The sequence below is a fragment of the Cryptomeria japonica genome, chromosome 4, assembly GCF_030272615.1.
Source record: "Cryptomeria japonica chromosome 4, Sugi_1.0, whole genome shotgun sequence".
In the NCBI taxonomy this organism is placed as follows: Eukaryota; Viridiplantae; Streptophyta; class Pinopsida; order Cupressales; family Cupressaceae; genus Cryptomeria; species Cryptomeria japonica.
In genome coordinates this window covers 231754329-231765443 of record NC_081408.1, presented here as the reverse complement: position 1 = coordinate 231765443, position 11115 = coordinate 231754329, and the positions used below count along the sequence as shown (strand labels likewise).

The window sequence follows — 11115 nt, the reverse complement described above, 5'->3', positions numbered from 1 at the left end:
AAAATACGTGTATGCAATATCAAACAGGATTTGGACTACCTAGGTTCTTAATACAGGACAAGACAAGGAGGACCTATATTTTAAGTACGGAAGACTTTGCAAAACATGTTTTAGTATTTAAAGAACTCATGAATGTATCAAATATTTTTTAGGATATGGAAAAAATATCATGGACAAGACAAATGGTTTTTGTTGACAAACAAACATTTACGGGTACTATTGCTTTCTTGCGATGGATATGTTGGGTGCAATTGGCGAAAGAAATCTGGTATCACAGATAAATTTGTTTGATGTGGATTGTCACAATGGTTTCAAAAGGTATTATGGTATCATGCCGCATCTCTCTGCTTCTCGTGTCATTCATGCGGATTAAATAACATTTCAAACATAACATACTGGAAACTCCACATAATACAGATTTGAAATTTCACACGGCAAGCTTTTAGAAACCTCAAAGACCAATCATTTAAGTTCATTTCTCAGGTAGTTACTAACCTTTGCATTACTGCAGAATCCCATTTCTATTTACATACATATCAATGACTAAACATTAATCAAAATAAATGACATTCCAGATTTTCATTTAAGTATATATTTATCAAAGTCTTAAACTTCAGAACTAACGTTTGGCAGAGCTGTAATTTCAGTCTCCATAACATTGAACAAACAATATTGAAATATATCAGCATTAAGACAAAGTCAATTGGTTGGCGTCTTGAAAGCCCCCCCAAAAAGACTTGCAAATTGAAATGGCACCGTCTTTGTTAAATATTATTGATGGGGTTAGGATGATCTTGATCTTCAAAGTTAAAAAAGTGGTTGATGATTGATAAGATGGTGTTGATAGGGGACTTTTATAAGTTATAAAATGAATGAGGCTTCGCTTGAGTACGGTTGAGCATGGTTTCTCCGAATGGATGGTTCCAACTCTGTCAATACAAATGAACAACTATTAGATTTCTTTAAGAGAATCCAAAAAGACCTGAACAAAAAAGCTTCCTAAAATTATCATCAAAATCCATGAAATTAAATAAAAACATGAATGAAAGTATGGAAAACCATGCAAGGAACAGATAATATAATGTCTGACCTTACGACAGCTCCTTGCTTTCAAATCACAGACTGGAAAGTCATGTGGGCAGCAATGGGAACGATCATTACAACAGGTAGCAGATTCATAAGGGCAACAAGACCAATGAATGCATAATCTATGAAAACTGTATGCACAGCAGCATGTGCTACCACCTGGACATGAAAAAAAGTTGTTACACTTTGTTGCAGGCTGAATTGGAGATGGATGATAAGGAGAAGGTGTTGGAGGATTGAGTCTATTTTTAATTGGATACGATGGTTGGATGGCAATGCCACATTTTCCATATGAACTCTTAATATTTCTTTCCATCCTGACGAACCCATTTTCACCCCAACTTGGACCCCATGAATTCTTTACAATCCAGTAGTCCTTATCAGCTGATCCATAACCCACTAATGTGACACCATGATCGAGATTAGTTCCACAATAACCATCGAACACACCCTGTATCCAAAAATTTGAGTTAAGCAATTTTCCAAAAACCAATTCATCATAAAAGACTTCTATATTTTTAATAGATTTCAACCTTGGCTCAAATCTAAGGAAAAGGAAAACATACAGATTTGTAAAATTGGAACTGCCTCCCACTAGATTCAATAGCCACACTGATCGGTTGATGTGCTACAGCCTTCTGTAATGATTTTTCATCATGTCTAGGTACATCTTCATAGCCATCAATTGTTACAACATGGGTTTTTTTCTGCAATTCATACCATACAAAATAAAACTCAAAGTTTGTACCGTATACACATTCCATCTACATATTTAGTAAACAAATTTTTTTAAACTGGGAGGGCTACACAAATGGAAACTCCATGGTTAATTCTAAGACCCTGACATTATAGCCACAATAACTCCAAACTTTTCCAAAACAGAGAAAAGGTTCAATTATGACAAGGATAGTTCCTAATTTAACTTTGGCCTTGAATTCAACATGCTGGACTCCCAAAAGATCAGTTCTAAGCCTAATGATTAACCCTTAAGTTTCTATTTTAAATCAGTTAGCAACTTATAGTTATGACATAAACCAACAAGGCTTCCTTTGATTCCATAGGGTTTCTTTCAATTTGTGAAATAAGTACAAAACAAAAACTATTCAGACATTGCTGCAATTTTAAAGGAAAGAAAATCTTAAAAGAAAACATCCGGTATGAAAAGTGGCTAATTAATTTCAAGGAAAGAAAATCTCAAACTATAACAGTAAATATGAAAAATGGGCGATTAAGTGTACCCGTTTCATGTTACAGGCATCTTCTCGAGCCTTATAAGGGTAATCGGCCTCGCTGTCAATACCACCATTCTCCACAATAAACTGAAATGCCGCATCCATTAATCCACCATGGCACCCCTGGTTGGTCGAAGTATCACAGTCTACAAGCTCTTGTTCAGACAAAGATATTAACTTCCCTGTCACAATCTGATTAACTCCTTCAACCGCTGCAACTGTGGAGAATGCCCAACAGCTTCCTATAAAACATATAAAAAATAAACCATCAAGTTAAACCCTCTCAAGAAAAGAAAAAATAAACCGTCAAGATAAACCCTTTTAAGAAAACACAAAATTGTCAAAGCAAAATTAAATAATATCAACTACTGATTAACTTTATTACCACAAGTTCCTTGGTCTTTAACCTCCGTTACGGCACCATTTTTTCTCCAATCCACTGATTCAGGCATCTGCTCGCCTTCAATATATTTATATCGAATGCTCGGAGAGGTGTTCGAATGGTGTCTTGAGGAGCGAAATACAGTACCCAAATACATGCTTTTAAATTCATCATGGGTCAGGTCTGCAAACTGATTGAGGCCAAGCGAAAACGAATTGTTTTTTCGGTTTTGCACATCAATGTAGAGCAAATTGCTTTTGAATATGTGGAACCTGGTTTCTTTCTCATCCAGGCCATTGTAGGCCTTCCCATGCTCCGACTGCCACCGTTCATAGATCTGAAAAAGTGTTTCATCAGACGCCAAATCTTCTGGGTTGTATCCTATCACCGAAAATGGGCTGTAGCATGAACATCTCCCAATACAGAGCACAAATAACAGTGTAAATATTACCAAGTTCCTCATTGCTGAAACAAAACACTGAATATGCTAACTATAATAACAGACAGTTTGTTAAGACTTGAATGAAATCGAAACCCTAAATTTGCTGACAAACATGAACTAAAGGAACTACTCTGCTATGGTTTCCCAAATATATAGGGGAAATGGGGGACGATAATGCTAAATAGACAGAAAAAGAATGTCTGAAGCGTTTGCTAGGAGCGAGAAAATAAGGATGTATATTGCGTTTGTAAACAAGTTGGGCAGGCTCTGTATTTATAGGTGGCGAACCGTTTCCTGCAAACGACACGCTTTGTCAAATGGGGCCGGGGCCGGTTCCAATATAGCGTCGCATGTTGTCTCTCTTTTCCTTTGTCTTTTTTTGTGAGCTCTCTTTTCATGAGGGTCTTTTACAAAGAGGCTTGTAGAGTTGTTGTATAGAATCGAGATGTTATAGGTGGGCTTGTGGTTTGATTTATTTTTTTATTGTTTTAATAATACAAAAATATTATAAAATCTAGATAGAAAAAATATTATAAAAAAATTGAAGAGGGTATACAATTTTATATAGATGTATATTTGAATAGAGACACATTTGATTTTAGATTTTAAATTTTACAATGATATATAGATCAAATATATAAATATGCTAGTTACACTTTTTGACAAGATATGTTCAAAGAAGAGAAGGTTAAGGAAAAAAGTCTATCAAAATAAATAATAGAACACTAACAATATAAAAAGTGAAAATGATTGAGGGAATTTTCCCTTATAGTATCTTTGATTTCATGGGTGTTTTTGATTGAGATAAGATGGATTTTTGACAAGGCCCGAACCCTAGAACAAAACAGGAAGGTTACCAAATGGGTAACCAAAAATAGAGTTGAACAAATAGAGGTACTAAACAAGCACAATAACTAACTAGCACGATAGTAGTCTTATAAAAACCAAGAACCAACAACATCCAAACCAAGAGGAAATAACCTAAAAGCAATAGGGAAACCTCAACAAATCAATTGAAATTTGAGTGGGAACCCAACTTCACTCCCAATGGGATAACTTGAGAAGGAGAGACTTTCAAAGCAGGACATTTCTTCTTAAGTTGAACAATATTTCAAGAAGAACATCATAAAAAACTGAAATCTTTAGAGCAATCTTTGGGAGGAGGAACCTTTAGACTGAATCAAAGAGGATCCACCCAAACAAGAACTAGACAAAGAGGGAGAGCCCTCTTGTAGCAGAGATTGAGTGTCTAGAACAACAAACAGAAGATGAGAATCAAACAAGCCACAAGGTGACATTAGGACATCGAAAGAGGACACAACATCTAGTACATCTAGACCAATTAAAGCAATAGGGGAAGGAGATACCAAATCAATAAAATCATTTGAACCATCATTCGAGTCATCAAGAAACACCATAAGATGGCGTGGTAGAGCATTCTTCCACTAGGTTGAGGAAGACCTTAAATGAGAGCTATGTGGACAGCTGGAGGCTAGATGTCTAGTAGAAAAGCAACATCTATACAAAAAGGAATTCCCTGTCCAAGCGTACTCACTAACCCAACAAATGATCTCATGAGTTAAAACCTTTGAAAAGAGATCAATATCCATATGGATACAAGTAGATGAAGTATAAAAAAAATAATACTATTTGATTCCATCTTGGAAACAACCTAGAGCATTACCGATAACCTAATAAGTAGATTTACACCAAAAATGTAGAGGAAGATAAGTTAGTCTTACCTAGATAGTGGAAACATCAATAGAATTTCCTGTAAAGAATTAAAGGAGTGGGTGAACTCACAATAATGGTTCCCACTTTTTTGCCACTTTTGACACTGAGATGAATATTTTTAAAATTATCTTCAACTTCTGATAACTATAACTTTTATACTATTAAGAATTGGAAGATGATGTAAATTAGTGATTTGTAACATTTTGTCTGTAGATTATATATATATATTTTTCAATTTTTTTTGAAGTTAAATTTTTTTTTTTTCCATCTCCCTCGAAAAGTAGTTTTTTACGGCAAACAACATTTTTTTAGAGTGATGAGCCTTCCGAAACGCATAATTTTTTTTCTATAAATGATAAAAACTCAATTCTTTCTAATTTTGGTTTGTAACATCAATACCTAGGGCTTGTAGTTGGTTTGATAGTGATATGTTGAATATTTTTTTATTTTATTAAGTTTTGAAGTCCGACTAATTATATTTTAGACATAGGTGTACGTTTGAACACATAACTTGTTCTATATATATCAAATTTCATTTTTTTTTTGTTAGAAAGAAGACATCAATACCTAGGGCATAGATATTTTTCAAATTTTTTTTGAATTAGTTTCGTATTTTTCCCAATGTGTTGAATAGAGAAGTTCATCTTTGGTGAAAAACCAATATTTCATAAAATTAAAAAAACAAGATCATAATAAATTCACAATATAATAAAATTATACTCGTTGGAAAGATTTCTCCGAGCACTACCATCTTATATTTTTTGGTTATCAAGATTATTTAATTTGAACCTTGAATCAGAGGTTTGAAGGCCAAAATTTCTCAAAATTTTGAAGAATTTGGGGACAGATGTCAAAAAAGGGTAGTTCGTATGAACATGGGTTCGAATGAAGGGGGGTTCGCTCGAACCCCCTAGGTAGAATAATGGCACAAACATTCACATAACTGCTTGGTTCGAATGAACCCGACCTTTTGTAACGGCCGATGTTTGTTCGAATCCCAGCTGACCCAAATTTTCATTTTTTTAACAATTTACTATGTCATATAAATATAGATATTTAAAAAATTTTTTTTTACACACAAATGATCAAAACAATTCGCTTTTTTGAATGAAAGAAGACAATTGAAAGTTACTTTGAGGACAATAATTTGAAGATATTTGAAGGTTATTTTAACAACATGGGGAACAAGAAGAGAAGGCAAAATAAGACTTCAAGGAATTATTCACCCGAAACGGAACAAAGATATCGAGAACAAAGAAGGCAAAGATATTATGATGCAAGTATGTATTTTTATTTAATTTTATATGTATTACGTACTGAAAATTGTGTTTAATTGATAGTATTAGTTAAATATTTTTTATGTTATGATTTAATGAAAATTAATTTAAATAATATTAATTTAATTTATATAATAATTCTATCTTAATTAATTCTAAATGATGTTATTTTTATTAAATAACTTGGAAATCGTAGGATTAAAAACTTAATCTTGTTTTAATTAAAAATAATTTTGTTTTAATTTGAAATAATGTGTGTATTTGCATTTCAAATTCCATTAACTTGCTTGTTGTGTAATTGACATTTTCTCCCCCCCCTTAAGTACATTTATAATAGATAGTTTTAATTTAAAATTTAGATCTTTAGGACCCCTCTCTTTCCCATTTATAATTTAATTTAGATAGTCCATAAATATATAATTTAATTTAGATTTTGAAACCAAGTGTCTTTTTAGCAAACACTTCAATTGGTGCTCTAAAATTAACAAACTTGTCTTTTGTGTCTTGAGCAATAGGCTCTTTTTGTTTTATCCTTAGAAAGGGGCCTACCTCTCGAGTAGCCCTTAAGGCTCAGTGAGAGGGAATGACCCAAAGTGGTAACAAGCTAAAGCCAAGCTCTTCCAGACCACTATAAATAAAAGTGATTATAATGAAAGTTGCAATCAACGAGTGCTAGAATGGCATAGCAATGTTAATTAGTTGAATCTATGCCCACTTGAATGGATTCCCTTACTAGTGCCTTTTTTGTGTCAGAAGCTGCCCAAAACCTTCTAGTTGTTGGGGCAGGAGGTTGGACCTTGAGAGTATCTCACACACATATGGTTCTTAGTAGAGATACAAATTTTTCTATGAGTAGTTTTCATGGGGACTAGTGCTTGGCTACCCCGGACAAGTGAGTGTCATGGAGGGAAACCAGTGGGGTCAAACACCTAAGTATTCGATCTCAATTGCGTAGCTCAGGGTAACCACCCAAGTGAGATTCAACAACTATTGTCATGGCTAGCCCTAGGATTTGTGCTTGCATGATCAAAACAATCAAACAATTTCAAACAAACAAACATTATGTCTACTTTGTTTTCAAGTGTATGCAAAAATATTTCACATTATACTTGAGTCCCCTTAAGACCTATATTATGTGATACTAGGACCTATTATGTGATATTAGGACCTATTATATGCGATTATACCTATCTTAAATATGACATAATAGAACCTATTATGACATAATAGGTCCTATTATGACATAATAGAACCTATTATGACATAATAGGTCTTATTATGACTTAATAGGATCACATATGCAAAAACATTTCGCATTATATACTTGAGTCCCCTTAAGACCTATATTATGTGATATTAGGGCCTATTATGTATGTGATATTAATGACCTATTATCGCATAATTTAGGTCCTAATATCACATGTAATAGGTCCTAATATCTGCATAATAAAGGTCTTAAGGGGACTCAAGTATAATGTGAAATGTTTTTGCATACGTGGTCATATTAAGTCATAATAAGACCTATTAAATATGACATAATAGAACCTATTATGACATAATAGGTCTTATTATGACTTAATATGACCACGTATGCAAAAACATTTCACATTATACTTGAGTCCCCTTAAGACCTATATTATACTGATATTAGGACCTATTACATGTGATATTAGGACCTATTATGCGATAATAGGTCGTAAATATGACATAATAGTCCACCTATTATGACGTAATATTTAGGTCTTATTATGACTTTGCAATTTGGTTTCAAATTATACTTGGAATTTCATTGCATTAAAAATACTCTCTGTCATCTTAAATTATGTGTAGAATGGGCTCAAGAAGAAGGAAGTTATCAAGCGGGAGTTGAGGCAAACGAACTTGTCGAAGAACATATTATAGTTGAAGAACATAGGGAGGAGCTTGCCCAAGTTGAACCAATGGAGGTCGAAGGAGAGGGGCCAGTCTCCTTACCTCTTACCAATATGGATGAGCATATTATGGATCTAGCTAAACAGGCGAAGAGAAATATTTCTCATTAAAATTTAGATCAAATACTTGAAATGGATGTGAATGAGTTGAATCATCTTAGTGAAGAACCTAGACATACTATAAGGAGGTCAATGAATAAAAGTGCAAAAGAAATAATGTCTCATTTCAATAATCTTGATACTACACTAGAGAAAGCTCAATTGTTATCAATTGTACTTACTCGTAAAGACTTAATAGATCCACTGAAATTGTTGGGTATAGATACAACAAGTCAAAAGAGGAAAAATTCTCAGCTACAAAAATCTATTGTTGAAAATGTTAAGAAAGGTTTGGTGAACATTGTTAAAAAATCTTGAACAATAGATAAGACCATTTCAAGAAGAGTGATGCTGACATCTTTAGTAAATGAAAGATTGCATCAAAAAAGAAAAATCTCTTCACTGTCATATGAGTTTGGTTTTAGTAGAAGGACAATATCAAAATATGTGAAAAGGAGAAGGAGTTTGGATGATACTACCTGAGAAGGGGATTGGGAAATTATGTAGAGCTCCTAGTTTTGATAGAATTGAAGACGTTGTTAGGAACTTGGTGACATGTTTTTGGAATGATAATACTCATCCTTCATCAAACAACATAGATGTTATCAAGCAAAGGATTGACCCTGATCATTATGATCTCCATGTAAAACATTGGTTAGACACAACAAAACATGAATTGTATGTGTTGTTTACTAAAACAAACCCTCATATAAAGATTGGACAAACCATGTTTGAAAGGTTAAGGCAATATTATGTGAAGGTAAACAAAGTCTTCAAAACTTGTTGTTGTTGTTATCACATTTAATTTGATCTATACTATTAGGTGTTTCTAAAGATTAGAGAAGATAGTGATGGTTATGAAAAAGCTCCTCGTAAACGAACAAGTCAATTCATAGCATCCATCTTATGCGATAAATCAAATGATAATGCAACCGGTCAATAAATCAGATGATAATGCAACTGGTCAAATAAATTGCATAAAAGGAATTTGTGGAATATGTAGGGAGTTGGCTAAATTTCCTTTGAGAGATGAAGATACTGACATGATGAAGATGGTAAGTTGCAAGAGTTACAAGTACAAAAAATTTGAAACAAAATTTGGAAAGGAATCTACAAGGTTAGATTATGTAGAAGAGGAGATACCTATTGGAACATTTATGAAAATTTTCGTAAGTTGATAAAACCATACATATGCCATGGTTTTTTGGCCAAGTGGTAAGAACAACAATTTCAAACATTAAGAGACACTTTTTCACCTAGAACTATTCTATTAGTAGTGGACTTCGCAGAAAATTACTCTTTTGAACATCAAAAAGAGATTCAATTAGAGTATTACTTTTCAAAGAAAATCACTATTATGGTGCATGTGTGTTATCAACATGCACAAATGGATTTGGATGGGGTTGATAGTACATTTGAAAATCATGTCATTAAGAAAGAGTATCACTTCTATATTAGTGATGATAAGGAGCATGACACACTTTTTGTACAACATTGCTTTAAGATGTTTTTTGAATATTTGAAAGAGAGAGGCATAACAATAGTTAAACATTTTGTTTGGTCTGATGGATGTGTGGCACAATTCAAATCTTCGAGGCCATTTTATGCACTATGAAGATATCATCGAAATGAAAAAATACCACATGTATGGAGTTTTTTTGAGAGTGGTCATGGAAAGGGTGAACACGATGATGCAGGAGCTTGTATCAAGCATGCTCTAAGAAAGCATCAAATAAATTATACAGGAGATCGTATAGATGATGCACATGATGTTGGGAGATAACCGGTACGTGATCTCTTTTAATGTTTTAAAATATTTTTTAATTTTTAAAAATGTTCAGTTCAAATGTTTAAAAACAACTTGATATGTATGTGCATGTACACATGTACATTTCACAGATGTGGATAGAAGATCAATGCATGGATGCAAGAGTGTGGAGAGGACAAGATCTTTGCATTGTGTCATGAGTGCATATAATCGCCCATGGACATTGTACACTAGGGATTATTCATGTTTTTGTTTTGATTGCATTTTGGAAAACTATGTTGATTGCAAGAACCAAGAGTTTGGATATGTTAGTGAATGGAAATTGGTGCCACTAGATGTTATTGACACATACGAGGAATTTGAGGATGAAATCTTTGAAGACATTCCTTTGATTTCTGTTGATTATGGTCATATTTTAGGATTGATTAAAAAATGTATACATATTTATTATATATATATTTCTTTTAAAAAATGTTGCATGCATGTACAAATATGATAAGTTTTTAATTGAGAATATTTTAAATTTATAACTTGTTTCGAATTGTAGGAGATATTTTTGCAGTCATAGCAGAAGATGGAAATATAGAAGGTGTTAGTTATTATTTATTGCATTGCACATAAGAGAGAAAGAAGTTAACAAAATCTGAAATGAGAGATGAAATGTCCTTTCCCATAGGTTTGAATTGATTTGAATGTTTAAATTAATTAAATTATTTTAAATGCACATGTGTGAACATTTTAATTTTTATACACCTGTGCTTATACAAATTTTTAATTTCTCTTTTCTTATACATGTATGCAGACTCAATTGTAGTGCAAGGGACATATTTCAAACAAGTTAAAATTGTTCAACATGGGATTCATTTCATTGAATACCAAATTCACAACAAGGTATATCAGTATAGCCACTTGGTCATTATTTTTGGCCTAATTCTTCATATAGTTCCACGTCGTGGGTGGTCTCAAAAGTGGAGACTAGATAGTGAAGATCATGAGAAAATATTAAGTGTTATTGAAGAGTGGTCTCAACCACTTGATATTGTATGAACTATTTAGTACACCTAAGTAAATGTGTTTGAACCCATGAATTGATTTTTATATATCTTATGATGTTAAATAATAGTACGTGTGTACATGTACAAAGTAAACTGTGATGTGGATGAG

The 11115-nt window shown here is 33.0% G+C and overlaps 1 protein-coding gene across 1 annotated transcript; it reads right to left on the bottom strand.

The window, feature by feature from the left end:
- Positions 1-587: 587 nt before the first annotated feature.
- On the bottom strand, positions 588-3448 carry LOC131027307 (cysteine proteinase mucunain). The gene is made up of 5 exons (XM_057957322.2): positions 2704-3448; positions 2325-2560; positions 1653-1793; positions 1091-1537; positions 588-929 (listed from the first exon to the last, which is right to left on the bottom strand). The coding sequence occupies exons 1-5, from the start codon at positions 3161-3163 to the stop codon at positions 855-857; spliced, it is 1359 nt and encodes a 452-aa protein (XP_057813305.2). The 5' UTR covers positions 3164-3448; the 3' UTR covers positions 588-854.
- Positions 3449-11115: the final 7667 nt, after the last annotated feature.